The sequence below is a fragment of the Mustela putorius genome, unplaced genomic scaffold, assembly GCF_011764305.1.
Source record: "Mustela putorius furo isolate JIRA1106 unplaced genomic scaffold, ASM1176430v1.1 tig00000831_pilon_pilon_pilon, whole genome shotgun sequence".
Classification (NCBI taxonomy): domain Eukaryota; kingdom Metazoa; phylum Chordata; class Mammalia; order Carnivora; family Mustelidae; genus Mustela; species Mustela putorius.
This window is the reverse complement of record NW_025421490.1, coordinates 2,059,624-2,077,016: the sequence shown is the minus strand read 5'-3', so window position 1 is coordinate 2,077,016 and position 17,393 is coordinate 2,059,624. Positions and strand designations below refer to the sequence as shown.

Below are 17,393 nucleotides of genomic sequence, written 5' to 3'. Positions count from 1 at the left end.
CCTGAAACATTGTCTCTAAAGAACTGAAAACGTAGACCTTCTTTAGTATTAGCGTCAGAAGAGCTTTCTCTTTCGTAAGAAAACTGCTTTTCCCCTTTTCTAGTTTAGTTTCCTCACTCTCACTTTTCCATTTAGTGGCTGAAGTATCCTTTGGTAACAAGTAACTCTCCCAAGTATTCTAGATAGATAGAGTCCCTTCCCTGGTTATAGTCTGCCCAGTTCTGTGCATGATCAGATTTCTATTTTCCCTAGCAATTTTTAAAAATTCTAACATCTGGGGCGCCTGGGCCTTCGGCTCGGGTCATGATCCCAGGGTCCTGGGATTGAGCCCTGTTATCGGGCTCTCTGCTCAGCAAGAAGCCTGCTTCCCTTCCTCTCTCTGCCTGCCTCTCTGCCTACTTGTGATCTCTGTCTAATAAATAAGTTAAAAAAAAAAAAAACCTCTAACATCTGGTAGTTATTTACTGTAATGAAGTGTGTTAACTAAGTCTTTTTACACTGGAAATAGGTTCAAAAGTAGGCTTTTATGTTTACTGCTGGTTTCATTTTCAGAGTTGATATTATAAAGTAGGTATTTACGAAATTGATAAAATGGTATGATGTATTCGATAATAAGATAATCATGGAAATAGGGTAGTTTTTTAGGCAAAAGTTTATATTGTAGTTAAACTTGTACGACAGTTAACGTTTACCATGGCCTTAATTGGGAAATGGGTCTCTTGAGTTTTAGATGATTTTAGTGCACTGGTTCTCAAACTTTAATTTGCATGAGAATCACCTCATGAGCTCTTGTTAAAACAAATTTGCATTTCTCACTTGCTCAAAGGTGACATCAATGCTGCTGATTTGAAGACTTTAATTTTGAGATCACCGGTTTAGTCCCATAATAGTGATGAGATAGGTATAAAACAAAAGATTACACACAGATTCACACACATGCACACACATGATCACATGATTAAAGAGGAATTTTGAAAGCTATAAGTAGTTATTTAAAGCTTATTAGATTTTGTATTTATTAATTAGGTTACAGAACCTTAGACAGCATGTGCCAAGGACAGTCCTATATTTAAGACTTTGCACTTTTTGTTCCTTCAGTCTATAATAGTTCAGTAGAAATTTGCATGGCTAGGTCTTTGCTTATATAAAATAACTATCCCATTTTGCTCTGCTGCTTTATTTTTGTTCATAGCATTGAATCACCATATTATGTGTTCCTATTATATTTACTGGTGTGTTTGCTCCCAGAGAGCAGGAACTTGTTTCTGCTGTCTCCTACTGTTCCTTGCCTGACATGTGTGTGATCAGTAAGTGTTGATTGAATGACTTGAATGGACAAAATAATGTCTGTGTTTACCATTTTTTTTTTTAAAGATTTTATTTATTTATTTGACAGAGATTACAAGTAGGCAGAAAGGCAGGCAGAGAGAGAGGAGGAAGCAGGCCCCCCGCTGAGCAGAGAGCCTGATGCGGGACTCGATCCCAGGACCCTGAGATGGTGACCCGAGCCGAAGGCAGCGGCTTAACCCACTGAGCCACCCAGGTGTCCTGTCTGTGTTTACCTTTATAAGTTAGACAAGATTCTAAAATATTTTACAGAGATAAAGATTGAATGTAGCTTCTGAGTAACATGAGTGCTTCCCCACCTGTTGTATGTGTTTTCCTTTGTTGATAAAGCTACGGACTGGCTCTTTAATTTTCATGTTCATTAGAAAAAAAAACTAACATGCAGCACTGCTTTATCAGCTAGGGACCCTGCAAGATACGCGTTCACTTGAGATGGTTCATCTGAAATTATCTATAAGAAAGAGTCTACATAGAAATATGCTGGTGGTTAAAGGAGTAAATACTGGATAGTAAATACTGGATGCCCAGAAATTAGTAGTAGTGGGAAGCTGCTATTCTTCTAGGACTGGAAGGATAAGGAAGAAATGGTCTAGCTGGAGTGGAGGAATGGCCGCCTGGCTGGAGCAGGGTTTTAGAGGTGGGATCCTTGATCAGAGAGGAAGCCCAAGAACAACTTCTCTTTCCTCCCTTCCATGATCTCTAGTATCCCCTGGTATCTTATGGGCCAGTCCTACCTTCTGGTAAGAATCCAGTTTGGTGGGATGGCCTGTCAAGGATGGAATGAGGGAAGAGCAAGTGAAGACCAAGACGGCATCAAATCTGTGATTTCGTAGATTTCATTCTGTAGGAAGAGCTAAATTCATTGAGAGAAATGAATAAAAGAAAACCATTAATAATAGTACAGGTAAAAACCATGGCTAAAGTGTGGGATCATGGGAAGATATTTCTGTAAGCTGTATTATATTCAGCACAGTCCACTGTAAGATTTGTTTTTCTGATTAATTGTAGAGTATCTTACATATATTTTAATTACTGTCTGACTAATGTTCCACATACATATGTTTTCCAGAAAACTCTTAGAACTTAAGTATAATTTGTATTTGCCTGTTTCAGAGGGACCTTTTCCCTGAAATGTATTGTAATTTCCTGAAATGTATCTAATTTCCTAATATCTTTTACTAGAATGGTCGTTCTCAAACTTTAGCTTACATAGGACTCACATGAGGTTTGTTAAAACAGGTGAGCCCTGTTTTTCTGAGTCTAGTAGGGCTGCGAGAGGGCTTGAGGGGAAGCTGACATTACCAGTAAAGGGATCACACTTTGGGAACTATTACATGAGAGTCCACTGAGCTTAATTTTCGTGGTTGCCGTAGGATCATTTACTCTCCAGAGGTATCCTGACGTTAGGGATGTTGGTTTTTTATAATGGTTACAGGTCAGTTTAAACCCCCGTGTTTCTTTTTACTGTCAAGATCTTCATGCTGCCCTTCCAGTGCCCCCAGCAACTCCTCTCTCGCTGTCCTTTTCTTGTGCTAGAGCAGCTGTGGGCCATGATCAGGTACATTGGTTAAATTTTAGTGGAGAAAAGAGAAGGATCCAAGCAAAGTTCATGAACTTTAGAACTAGAGTGAGCTTTATTTTACCCATTTTGACTCTTCAGGTTTTTTTGTTTTTGTTTTTGTTTTTAAGATTTTATTTATTTATTTGACAGAGAGAGATCACAAGTAGGCAGAGAGGCAGGCAGACCCGGGGTGGGGGGGAGAAATGCAGGCCCCCTGCTGAGCAGAGAGCCCGATGCAGGACTCGATCCCAGGACCCTGGGATTATGACCCGAGCTGAGGGCAGGGGCCTAACCTGCTGAGCCACCCAGGCGCCCCGACTCTTCAGTTTTGTTCACTGATTATTCTCCATAATTCCTAATGCTTCCCCATAAGTGACTTTTGGTGAAGTATGGTATTACTTTTAAGTTGTTCTGTACTTGCCTCCTCCTTTTTTTTTTTTAATAATTTTTATTTATTTTTTAAATTTCTTTCAGTATTCCAGAATTCATTGTTTATGTACCACACCCAGTGCTCCATGCAATATGTGCCCTCCCTAATACCCACCACCAGGCTCACCCAACCTCCCCCACCACCCCCGCTTCTCCAAAACCCTCAGATTGTTTTTCAGAGTCCATACTCTTTCATGGTTCGTCTCCCCCTCCAATTTCCCCCAGACCTCTCCTTTTTTTTTTTTTTTAAGTTTTTTTTTTTTTTTTTTTTTTTAAGATTTATTTATTAGAGAGAGAAAGTATAAGCCATGAGGGGAGCCGAGGGAGAAGCTGGCTCCCCTCTGAGCAGGGAGCCCGGTGCAGGGTTCAATTCCAGGGTCCTGGGATCATGACTTGAGCCAAAGGCAGACGCTTAACTGACTGAGCTACCTAGGCGTCCCTAGAGATTTTTTATTTATTTGTTTGAGAGAGAGCAAGCAAGTGAAAGCAAGGGGAAGAGGCAAACAGAGAGGGAGAAGCAGACTCTCTGCTGAGCAGCCCCCCTACCCCCTGTGGGGCTCAATCCCAGAACCCTGGGATCATGATCTGAGCCACCCAGGTGCCCTGGACTTCCCCCCTTAAGTGAGTAGGGATCACAGGGAATCTCTGATACTTTTCATAGCCTAACACCTTAGAACTTCACCAAAGAATTTATTTTACCTTAAATTCTTGCTGTCGTGCTTTAGCTAACTTATTGCTTCCTAGCAAGTTACTTTTTTTCAAGTCTTATTTAAATAATGTTATATCTTATAAGCACTTTCCAATCTTTTTTGAAATATATAGGAAGGGGTAAATAAATCTTTAAGTATAAATAATAAGTAAAAGTAATGAATATTATATTTTATAAATACCAAATTATGGATATAGTTATATAATCTTTCTTTCCAGAGGAACTAATACTGTGTAACATTAGCATTGAGGAGGGGAACAGTGAATTTGTGCTTTTCAGTAGGGAGTCTTTTTTATAGGCCTGCTGGCTTCCTGTGTTGCTGGAGAGCGCACATTGTTATAGTTTGGTTCAAAGTTTCTGTTTGGAGAATAGGTGGAAAAATAACTACATATTTCCCAATTGATACCTACACCTTTCAAATAGTGGAGAAAAATACTATTCAAGTGCCAGTATCAGAAGTGTGTTCTATCTTTTCTGTTGACAGGGTATTTCAAGGGCCTCTTTGTCTTGGGTTAGCTTTTGGAGTAGATTTATATATTCTGCCTTGATTTTTTTTTTTTTAATATTCTGTCTGTTTATTTGACAAAGAGAGATATTGAAAGAGGGGAACACAAGCAGGGGGCGTGGGAGAGGGGAAAGCAGGCTTCTTGCTGAGCAGGGAGCCCGATGTGGGGCTCCATCCCAGGACCCTGGGATCATGACCTGATGCGAAGGCAGACGCTTAACCGACTGAGCCACCCAGGCGCCCCAGTGTCTTGATTTTTATCTGTTGTTTTTTGTACCTGTCAATTCATGTTTTTCCTCCTGTGATTCTTTCTTTGAAATATTACTAATGCTATTTTATGAAGGAAATCATTCCCTAAACTTGGTTATCTCACCCCAGCTTGTTTCTGCTAATTTTTTTTCTCCTCATTAGTAATACAATTATCGGTATGGTTCTGTTATATTTTGGAAATTGTGAGGTGCTTTCACCTTATTTCATTTGGTCTTCATTATGGTTCTCTCAGGTTGGAGTGGATGTTACTGTTTTACCTGGAGTAAATCAAAGTACAGGGAGGTACTCAAACTTTTCCTAGATCCTACCAATCCCAAAGCCCTTCCCTTAACTCTGTCCCTAGGTAAACCACAGTAGTTGTGTTTGTACCTTAGACAAATTACTTAAAACTTCACTGTCTCTCTTCATCCATAAAGTGACATTATTAATATCAATTTCATTAAAATTATTGTGAGGATTCAATTTAATATGTATAAACTACTTAGAACAGTGCCTGGCACATAGCAAAGCTACAATAAATGTTAAGAGCACTGATAGTTGTAACACATTTTTTTTCCTCCCCTTAACAGTTGTCATAATAAAATTAATTCCTTGGATTTTCAGACAACATGTGATGTAACAAAATTTTCCCATCAAAAAAACTTAGGTTATTTATTGAGTTTATTATGTTGGATTGTTATCTGTCTTTAAAAACCTCATTTTTAATTGTCCAGGTTTTTTCTTTATTAGTGTGCAGTAAAATAATTGTTTAAGGAAGCTGTTGAAGGTATTATTTATATTGCATTTTTTTTTTTTTTTGGCAGTTCTATGCCTTTATTTGACAATCAGCGATTGGTTCTCATCCATATTAAGTAGATTTTTTTGAAAGTGGCGACGGGTACATAGGGAACCCAAGTGTAGAGCACGTCTGGTGAATCTTCATCCCCATTACAGCTTTCTGGGCAATGGTGCATGGGTATGGAACGGAACATTCCTTATTCCTTTGGTCCAGACAGCTTTTTTGAGCCTGGTGTCAGTGTGTACATCTGGAGTTCCCATCTCCTTTATGGGAAATTTCTGGATCTCTTGGAGTGCCTGAGGGGCACACATGCTTCCTGAAACCCACTCCATGGTTGGGCTTGTGAATGTGGGTAACGTATTCTCCAGTCACTGTCTCGTTGATGGCAGAAAGGCCCTTCTTCTTGCCACCCTTCTTTGTAGGAGCCATTCTGCTGGGTCCTGGTTGGAAAGAAAATGTTGCTTCTTTTAATATTCTAGAATCAAAATAGAGACTCCTTTTCTTTGATACTATAGTATTTTAGTGCATTATTTTATTATTCAATCAAAAAAGTATATGGCTTATTGGATGGTCTGTTGGAGTTTTTAAGGGTTAGAACATAGGCCATTTGGGGCAATTACTGACTCATGGATGTATGCATATGGAAGAAAGAAAGTAGTTATTTCATAATGTCTACAGAATTTGTAAAATACCAGCATGTCAGCATTAACTCAAATAATTGAACTTTAGGAAACTTTGTTGCAAGTAGTCATGATTTGCTTGATACGATTTCTGTAATTAGGTACATATTTAAAGAGATAAATTTCTAAAACTGTCTTATGTGTTTCTTCCTCCAATAGGGCATTCTTAGCAGAGTTACAGAATCTGTTAAGAATATTGTGCCAGGATGGTTACAAAGATACTTTAACAAGAATGAAGATGTATGTGGCTGCTCATCAGACACAAGAGAGGTTCCACAATGGCCAGAAAATAGAGAAGATGATCATCTGGTCTATGCTGATGAGGAGAACTCTAATATTCATGATGGGAGAATCACTCCTGAGCCAACAGTCAGTAATACAGAAGGTATGTAGAATGTGAATATTTTGTTAGGTGTGATAGGTTTTCATAAATCTTTTCACATTCCCTTGCTGTAGTTAAATCTCATTGGGTAGTACATAAGCTGTATAGGAGGAGGGTGATCAGGTTCAAATGAGTTCTTTATCAGCTTTTTGTTTAGTAAGTTGATATATCAGTTAGGAATGCAAGCTCTGGGATTAGACTTGGGTTTTGAATTTTTAGACCATCAACTGTCATGTGGCTTTTTTGACAGGAGATTGTGTTTCACCCTCAGTATCCTCATAATTGTTTTGTATAGGCCGTGGCACTAAAGCAACACTATATAAGTGTGAACTCTTAGAGTGAAACTGTGATAATGCCTCCCCCAATACTAGAATTTAGGTGTAGTATAACCGCAGTTGGCGCCTGTCCTTTCCGCAGCACGCTCAGCTGGGTCATTTCATTAGTCTTAGAATTAAGTGAGCCTGCATTTTAATGGCTTGAACGTTTTTGGAAACGTTCAGTAGCTTCAGATAATCCATGAACATGGCATATTTGGAAATATTTTTCTGTTATTTCACTGTATATAGTTTTTACAGCTTTATTGAGATATATACTGTTTCACATACCCATTTAAAGTGTACAGTTCAACGCAAAAGAATGAAACCAGACCACTTACACCATACACAAAAATAAACTCAAAGTCGATTAAAGATTGAGATGTGAGATTTACAACCATAAAAATCATAGAAGAGAGCATAGGCAATAATTTCTCTGACATTGGCCATAGCTACATTTTTCTAGCTATGTCCCCTTAGGCAGGGGAAACAAAAGCAAAAATAAGCTGTTAGGGCTACATCAAAATAAAAAGCCTTTGCACAGCCAAGGAAAGCTTAACAAAAAAAAAAGGTAACCTACTTGAATGGGAGAAGGTATTTGCAAATGATATATCCAATAAGGGGTTAATGTCCAAAATATGTAAAAAACTTTAGCAACTCAACACCAAAAAACTCCACAAACATTCCGCCTAAAATATGGACGTAGGACCTGAGTAGACACTTTTCCAAAGAAGATGTAAAGGTAGCCAACAGACATATGAAAAGATTCTCATTATCAATCATCACCAGAAAAATGAAAATCAAAACCACTATGAGGTATCACCTCACACCTGTCAGAATGACTAAAATCAAAAAGACAAATAATAAGTGTTGGCAAGAATTTGGAGATAAAGGAATTCTTGTATACTGTTGGTGGGAGTGTAAATTGGTACAGCCACTGTGGAAAACATTGTGGGGGTGGAAGTTCCTTAGAAAATTAAAAGTAGAATTACCACAGGATCCAGCAGGTCCACTACTGGGTATTTAAAGAAAAAGAAAACACTAATCTAAAAAGATAAATGCACTGCTGTGTTTATTATAGCACTGTTTATAACAGCCAGGTTACGGAAGCAATACAATTGTCCATTGATAGAGAATGGGTGCGGAAGATGTGGAACGAACACACACACACACACACACACACACACAGGAATAGTATGTGACCATAAGAAAAGATGAGATCGTGCCATTTGCGACAACATGCATGGACCTAGAGGGTGTTGTGCTAAGCTAAATAAGTCAGAGAAGTGAAGACAAAGCCATATGATTTCAGTCATGTGGAATCTAAAAAAACCAGATGAATAAATAAACAGAAAGCAGAGTCAGAATGATAACTAGAGTGAACAAACTGATGGTTGCCAGAGGGGAGGGTGTATGGAGGTGGGCAAATAGGTGGAGGTGGGCCGGAGATACAGGCTTCTAATTTAGGGAGAAAAGAAGTCACAGGCGTGAAAGGCACAGCATAGAGACAGTGTTGGTTGTCGTAGTGTCGTGTGGCAACAGATGGAAGCCGCACTTGAGAGCATCCCTTTATGTATAAACTTGTTGAATCATATGTTGTACACCTGAAACTAATGTCATGTTGTGTGTGAACCTGTACTCCCAAATTTAAAAAGATAAAGTGTCCAATTCAGTGGTTTTAAATATATTCACAGCGTTGTTAAACTGTCACCACAGTTCGTTTTAGAGCATTTTCATTACCATCCCTGTCACCACCCCCAAACCCTAGACCCATTAGTAGTCATTCCCCATCCCAGGCAACCACTGATTTGTCTTTGTCTCTCTGTAGATTTTCCTAGACTGGACATTTCATATAAATGGAGTCACAGAATATATGGTCCTTTGTTGACTGGCTTACTTCACTTAGCATGTTTTCAAGGTTCATCCAGGTCGTGGCATGCATCAGAACTTCTTTTTATTGCCAGGCAATATTCCATGGTAGGGATAAAACTCCCATTCTGTTTATCCATTCATTAGTTACTAGACATTTGGGTTTTTCCACCTCTTGAACATTATGAATACTGCTGCCCTGAATATTCATGTGTGCAAAGTTTTGTGTGGCTATGTTTTTTCTTGTGTGTATACCTAGGAGTAGAATTGCTAGAGCACATAGTAATTCTGACATTTTGAGAAATAGATGTTTTCCAAAGTGGATATATCATCTTGCCTTCTCACCCACAATGTATGAAGATTACAATTTCTTTAATCCTCACTAGCCTTTTCCATCTCTAAATGTTTTTTTTAAAGTTAATTTTTTGTGTGTTTTTTTTTTTTTTTTTTTGTAATCTCTACACCCAGCATGGAGCTTGAACTCATGACCGTGAGATCAAGAGCCCGGGCTGACCCAGCCAGGCATCCCTTTAATTTTTTTTTTATAGCTCTTTTAGTGGGTCGAAGTGGCATCTTGTGGTTTTGATTTGCATTTCCATGATGACGAGTAATACTGAGCATCTTACCATATGCTTATTGGCTGTTTGTATATCTTTGGAGAAATAACTATTCGCATCTCCTTTTTCCATTTTTAATTGGATTATTTGTCTTTCTGTTGTTGAATTGGATGAGGTCTTTGTATATTCTGGATGTAAGTCCCTTATCAGTGTAGGATTTACAAATATTTTCCCTCTTCTATGGATTGTCTTTTTTACTTTCTTGATAGTGTTCTTTGAAGCACAAAAGTTCTTAAATTTTTTTAAAAGATTTTATTTATTTATTTGACAGAGAGAGAGATCCGCAAGTAGGCAGAGAAGCAGGTAGGGAGGGGAGCAGGCCCCCCGCTGAGCAGAGAGCCGGATGCAATGCAGGACTCAGTCCCAGGACGCTAAGACCATGACCTGAGCCAAAGGCAAAGGCTTAACCCACCAAGCCATGCACATGCCCTAAAAGTTTTTAATTTTGATGAAGTCCTGTTTATCTCTCCATATGTTTCCTTATATTTATTTTCTTTCACTATGTTTTAGCTTATAAAAGTTTTCTGACTATGTGTTGAAGTCTTGTCTTGCCTAAATAATTGAGGTGGGTGTATGGCCTGTTAATTTTGTTGGCTATAGTAACATCTTTTCTTGCCTGATTTGCTTGTCATGAAACCCAGTGAGAATGAAGTGGGCCTGAAAAAGTGATTCCCAGTGTGGACAAATGGCTTCCCTAAGTGTTCTTAGTAATTCTCAGTTTGGCTTAGTCTTTAAATGTTTGCTTATTTTTTGTTAGAATAACTTGGGAAGTTCTATTATCTATACTTTGGACAGATTTCTTTCAGATACATTACCAACAACCGCCTTGAGGCTTTATCTAGTAGGTCTATGCTGACTGACTTCATGTCATTTTTTTTCCTGGGCACTTAAGGGGGACCCTGGCTTCTCCTTTCCGTGAGAGACTTCCAGTGTTCCCCGGCCAATATCCACAGTGACTGACACTATTTTCCATCTTAATGAGCATGCTTTTGAGGATTAACTATCTTGAAGATTTAATTTAGTTCAGGGGTGACATAAATGGAATGTTTCTTATTTCACATCTGTAAAGTTCTTTTTTGTGTGTGTTTTTTGTTTGTATTTTCAGTAAAATAATGGAATTAATTCGGTGGTTTGCCGAGGTCATTTCCAACTTGGATTTTATGCATTATGTCACTAAGGTTATATCATAGCTTTTCTGTTACATGTATAGTATGCATACCTTTGTGATTTAGTGTCTGAAATTACCATGGAAGGTTTCACACTGCGCAGCTAAGGAGGATAGCGCAGTGAGGCTCCCACGTACCCGTTACCCGGCTTCAGACACAACCCACTGACGGCTGATCTTGTTTCCTCACCCTCACTTCGCTAATTATGTAGAAGCAAATTGTGAGCTGCTGCTTTATAGTAATTTCAGGAACTTGATAGCATTTCCCACCTCATTATTACCTTAAATCTGAATCCTGCTCCTATCTTTTTCTTTCTTTTCTTTTCTTTCTTTTTTTTTTTTTAAGATTTTATGTATTTATTTGAGAGTGAGCATGAGTGTTGGGAGGGGCAGAGGGTGAGGGGAAAGCAGTCTCCCCACTGAGCAGGGAGCCCAATGAGAGGTTGTTGGATCATGACCTGAGCCAAACGCAGACGCTTAACCAACGGAGCCACCCATCTGCCCCAATCCTGCTCTTATCTTAAACTTTTAGTCCCAGGGACGCCTGGGTGGCTCAGTGGGTTAAGCCTCTGCCTTCCGCTCAGGTCATGATCCCAGGGTCCTGGGATCGAGTCCCCCATCGAGCTCTTTGCTCGCAGGGAGCCTGCTTCTTCTTCTCACTCTTTCAGCCTGCCTCTCTGCCTACTTGTGATTTCTGTCTGTCAAATAAATGAATAAAATCTTTAAAGAAAAAAAAACTTTTAGTCCCAGATAGTTCTTTTCTGGGTATTGGATTATTCAGTAGTTGTAATCACATAATATGTAATTTAAAATACCATTGATAACTCCCCAGTGTGATGAATATAGCTCTTACTAGAGAAAGAACTGTTTACTCTGAAACACTACATTTAAATTTGACAGTGCATTCTCAACAAACAACTTAGACCTCTCTGCTCTTAAAGTGGTGTCAGATTATTCGAAGCTTAAAATAATGGAAAGCTTAAAGCAGTCCTGAATGTTGTTTACTCAATATTAATTTTGCCAGTGTAACTTTTGTATTAATAGTAACTGGAGCTGGAGGGGATTGTGCATTCTTCAAATAGTACAGGGCAGTACGAACAGTTATAGAATCTGTGGCCCATTTAAAATCTGTTCTCTGCAGCTTTCTGCCTGTGTACTCTGTTGTGTTGACTATCTTAATGATGGTGAGCCTTTGGGTGTCTGGATTTCTTCTGCTAGGTTAGTGGAATCTGAAATAATGTACAGGTTTCATTGAGTTAGTTATGAGTTCAGGCCTCCGAAAGACTCCACAATGGCATATCTAGTACACTAGTCAGCAGTAGATTGAAGTTGTGGACTGCTTTGTCTAATTGATACCATGTGATTATAGGTATATTCTTAGAAACTGAGCATTTGTGGCTGATAGAAATCTATAGATGACATTGCCTTCTTTACTCACATTATCCCAAACTGTCTTTGGGCTTGGTTTTGGGGGTAAAGTAGTCCTGTAGGTATTAAAAAGTAACACTGCTTTTAGCATCATGCCTTCAAGGAGACACAGGTCATAGTAGATTTCTTTTTTCTTTATAATGTCTGTGTAGACTAGATTTAGCAGATGTCTGCCCATAGCTAGAAAATCGTCCCCTTGCTTTTCTCCTATAGGATAAACTGCTGCAAGGATGAGAGAATGAGATAAGTAAAAAAACAGTTTCATGGTATAGTATACTACAAAATGAGAATACTAAATACCCCAAGAAACATTTCAGCCTTTATGTATGTGCATCCTGACTGCAGAAAAATTGAAATAATGTGTAAATGCCAAAAGGTTTAACTGTCAGTACCAGTAGATTTTCAGACTTGAGCCAGTATCTATCTTGAGTGAACTTGATAAGAAATTATTACATAAAACAATTTAAATGTTCTATTGGATTTTTAAAATATGGCTTTTTGTGAATAGTGATTTTTAAAAAAGATTTTATTTATTTATTTGACAGAGAAAGAGAGCGAGTGAGACAGCACAAGCAGGGGGAGCAGTGGAGGGAGAGGGAAAAGCAGGCTTTCCTTTGAGCAAGGAGCCCAACATGGGTTTCGATCCTAGGACCCTGGGATCATGACCAGAGCCGAAGGCAAATGCTTAACTGACTGAGCCACCCAGACGTCCCTCTTTTGGTTAAATTCTAAGTGTTTTATTCTTTCTGATGCCATTGTTAATGGAGTTTTTTGTTTTCTTTACTTTTCTTCTTTCTTTTTCCTTTTTTTTTTTTTTTATTTTAGTTATTTATTTGAGAGAGAGCAGGAGAGTCGGGGTGAGGGAGAAGCAGACTCCCTCCCCACTGAGCAGGGAGTTTAATGCAGGGCTTGATTCTGGGTCTCCGGGATCATGACCTGAGCCAAGGGCAGACGCTTAACCTACTGGGCCACCCAGGCACCTCTGGAATTGTTTTCTTATTTTCTTTTCAGAATGTGCATTGTTACTGTGTAGAAACAGGTCACTTTTGTGTAATCTGCTATTTTGCTGAATTTGTTTATTCCAGCAGGGGGTGTGTGTGTGTGTGTTTATGTATGTGTGCAATATTTAGGAGTTTCTGCATATAAGCTGTATCATTTGTGAATAGAGATATTTTACTACTTCTTTTCCAATTTGGATATCTTTCTTCTGCTTGCCTTACAACTCTGTCCAGAGCTTCAAGTACTGGTTCAATAGAAGTCGGTAGAGCAGGTGTCCTTGTCTTGTTCCTGATTTTAGAGGAAAATCTCTTTTACCACTGGGTTTGATATTAGCTGTGAGTTTTTCATATATGGCTTTTATTAAGTTGATGTTTCTTTCTAGTCCTAGTTAAGTGTTTTTATCTGCATCTTATTTTTTGCATAATAGTATTCTGAAACTAATCCAGAATTGTTTTGTATTGCCTATGCTGTTAAGTTATTTGAAGACCTACTTTGGGAAGAAAATTACAGCATAGCAAATACGGTTCAGCAGTACATTAAAGAATAGTAGAATCTTCTTACTGGGAAGAATTAATCTTGGGATGTTAGGAATCATTCATCGTGAGGGTTTTAATATAATCAGCATATTTAATTTTTTTTTTTTAAGATTTTATTTATTTATTTGACAGACAGATCACAAGTAGGCAGAGAGGCAGGCAGAGAGAGAGGAGGAAGCAGGCTCCCCGCTGAGCAGAGAGCCCGATGCGGGACTCGATCCCAGGACCCTGAGATCATGACCCGAGCCGAAGGCAGCGGCTTAACCCACTGAGCCACCCAGGTGCCCCTATAATCAGCATATTTATAGGTGAAGTGATCTTACAATTTTTTTCTTTCTGGTAGATATTTAATAGGCATTTACTAAAACTTAAAATCCATTCTTCTTTATTTCATTTAGAAGTTGGATTCCACCACTTCTAAAACATGTTAGTCAGTCGTCCAAAGGCCACAATCAGATGTAATGTTAAACATTAGAAACATTCCCATTAAAATCAGATATAAAATGGAAGCCCATTGTTACTACTTCTAGATATTAAAGCTATAATTATAGAGGGTACATGTGTAAGTATTGGGAAGAAGGAGGCAAAATGATCCTTGCCTGCCAGTAATAGCCAGAAAACCTAAGCCAGTTGATTAAACAAAACAAAACAAAACAAAACAAAACTTGTTAGACTAAGAGAATTGTAGAAGAGAAATTAATCACAAAATTAATACAGGAAAAAACCCCAATAACTCTTACTTACTTACTTACTTACTGTCAAGTGCCCTTAATTCTGGTTTCTGCCTGCATGTTCTGCTTGGACTCCAGTTTTCTCTTCCAGGTCCAGAAATGTGCCTAGGTAGAGAGCGGGATAGCGATAGGGCTCACTTTTTGAGTTTTCTATTTATTTTGAGTTTTTCTATTTATGAGTGATGTTTTTTATTGTCCGAAAGACGTCCATTTTGTCTAGTTTAATTATTATTTAAAATACATAGAAGAGCTAGTCTGGAGGCCTAGTTATTCTAGCCTGTCTTTTTGTAAACTTGAAAAACGATTTTTTTAAAAAATTTTTTAAAAGATTTTATTTATTTATTTGACAGAGATCACAAGTAGGCAGAGAGGCAGGCAGAGAGAGGAGAAAGCAGGCTCCCCGCTGAGCAGAGAGCCTGATGTGGGGCTCGATCCGGGATCATGACCTGAGCCGAAGGCAGAGGCTTTAACCCACTGAGCCACCCAGGCGCCCCTTGAAAAGTGATTTTAAAGTTCTTGAAAATATACCTGAAGATGAATAGAGAGATTCTGAAAAAGAATAAGGGGAATGTGGGGGGTAGGTTGGAGTAACTTCTACAGTTACTAAATGTGTTCTAAAGTTAGAGTAAGTAAAACATTATCCTGCTAGTACAGATACATCACTGGGGAAAGGAGTGAAAAGCCTTTTGGAACTTAGTATTGTGGTAGTGGTGGCTTTTCAATCAGTGATTAAGAGATAGCTTGTTTAAGAAGGTTATTTTAGAATATGAACAGGCTAACCGTTTGGAAAACAATGAAGCCTGAATCATTCTTTCACTACTGCATCATAACTGATTCCAGATGGACTCAAGATTAAAGATTATATTGAAATAAAAGTGACAGTGCAGTACCCCCCCAAAAAAATGAGTAAAAATTTTAATTTCTTACAGTTTTGGAATGGTAAAAGTCTTTGTAAATAAGGTGCAGGTTATTTTCTGTACTGTAAAAGACACCCATCAACAAAATGAATAGGTTCAACCAATGGTGAAAAATTATTTCAGATCGTATCACAGGATCTTACTGATCAAAAATTAGATTTTAGCTTATTTTATTAGTAAGAGGGACTATATCAGTAAGCAATTAATAGAAGAAATGTAAATGACCAATGAATATAGAGAAGGATGCTCAGTAGCCTTCTCATTTAAGTAAATGTAAGTAAGATAATGATGCCATTTGACATAGTAGATTGACAGAAATCAAAAAAGGTTAATACCCAGGGTTAGGATGGCGGAAATGTACTTTGTCATTTGCTCTTTGTGGGAGTTTAGCTTGACAAGATCACAGTATGTCTCATAAGCAGAAACGAGCTCACACTCTGATCAGTCCCCAGAGCAGTACCAATGTAACTGTTTATCCCATGGAATGTCATACCTTGGTTCCTCAGGCAGCTCTAGGGGCTCAACCCAGGCTTACAGAATCAGATATTTCTTTTGAGTAGCTTAAGAGTATTTGTTTAATAATTTCATGTTTTTGTTATAGTTTTAGAGAACTGTGGATTAATCCAAAAGAATATTCTGAAAAGTACGCAGGTATCAGTGCATATGTTTGATGGAGCATTGGGGAAATAATCACATAAATATAATCAATGCCTGTGATAAAATACAACGTGGTCTTTAAAGCGAATGCTTTGTATATAGAGATAGTTATATTGGTAAACAGAAAAACAAGTCCTAGAACTGGATGCATCGTGTGATCATGTAATTAGGGACAGCATTTATGTGTGCATATAAAATATCTGGGAGGGATACACAAATTTAATAGTGGTTGTGCCCGGAGGAAGACATTCTTTTTGTTTCATGGCTTTCTTTTTTGTTGTTGTTTTTTTAAATTTTTTAATTTTTTATAAACATATATTTTTATCCTCAGGGGTACAGGTCTGTGAATCACCAGGTTTACACACTTCACAGCACTCACCAAAGCACATACCCTCCCCAATGTCCATAATCCTACCCCCTTCTCCCAACCCCCCTCCCCCCAGCAACCCTCAGTTTGTTGTGAGATTAAGAGTCACTTATAGTTTGTCTCTTTCCCAATTCCATCTTGTTTCATTGATTCTTCTTCTACCCACTTAAGCCCCCATGTTGCATCACCACTTCCTCATATCAGGGAGATCATATGATAGTTGTCTTTCTCTGCTTGACTTATTTCGCTAAGCATGATACGCTCTAGTTCTATCCATGTTGTCGCAAATGGCAAGATTTCGTTTCTTTTGATGGCTGCATAGTATTCCATTGTGTATATATACCACATCTTCTTGATCCATTCATCTGTTGATGGACATCTAGGTTCTTTCCATAGTTTGGCTATTGTGGACATTGCTGCTATAAACTTGTTTCATGGCTTTCTTAATAGCTTCTTTGATTTTGTTTTTTACAAGCAAGTTTTACAATAGCAATTCTAGGAAAAGAAAAGGACCATGCACTTTTAGAAGTTGTATGTGAACCCTTAAACGTGGTTTGATACTCAGTTAAGTAAATTCATTGCAGTGAGATGAAATCTTGTTTAGCTAAAGAATTGCCTAAATTGGGCTTATCATGGGAGGCTTCAGTGACTTGCATTGAACATATATTTATTATATAGTATTTTTTTTTCTTTTTAGGCTCTATTTGTTGTGATACTGTATTGCTTTTTCTAAGCTGTGTATTCATAATATATTATATATTTTTTTAAAGAACCCTCAACAACTAGTACTTCTTCAAATTACCCAGATGTATTAACAAGGCCTTCTCTTCATCGGAGCCATATGAATTTCTCCATGTTGGAATCTCCTACGTTACACTGTCAGCCCTCCACATCCTCGGCATTCCCAATTGGCAGTTCTGGATTTTCCCTTGTAAAGGAAATTAAAGATTCTACCTCTCAGCATGATGATGATAACATCTCTACTACCAGTGGTTTTTCTTCAAGAGCTTCTGATAAAGGTATTCTTGGCATTTGGTAGTAAAGTTAAATTTCGTGGGATAGGTTTTCTTCTGACTTGTAATTTCCATTTTCTTGTAATTAGTGCTCTTACTATGCAGTGCATATTTTTGTT

General features: G+C 38.2%; 1 protein-coding gene and 1 pseudogene across 4 annotated transcripts in view; one reads left to right on the top strand and one right to left on the bottom strand.

Annotated features, from left to right (window-relative positions):
- NUP153 (nucleoporin 153) overlaps positions 1–17,393 on the top strand; it is a 75,387-nt gene that overhangs the window by 10,385 nt on the left and 47,609 nt on the right. For all 4 annotated transcript variants that reach the window (XM_045085062.1, XM_045085063.1, XM_045085061.1 and 1 more), the window contains 2 exons: positions 6,439–6,664; positions 17,032–17,280. In XM_045085062.1, coding sequence (XP_044940997.1) covers positions 6,439–6,664; positions 17,032–17,280 — 475 coding nt within the window. The remainder of the gene's footprint in view (positions 1–6,438; positions 6,665–17,031; positions 17,281–17,393) is intronic.
- On the bottom strand, positions 5,646–6,028 carry LOC106006665 (annotated as a pseudogene).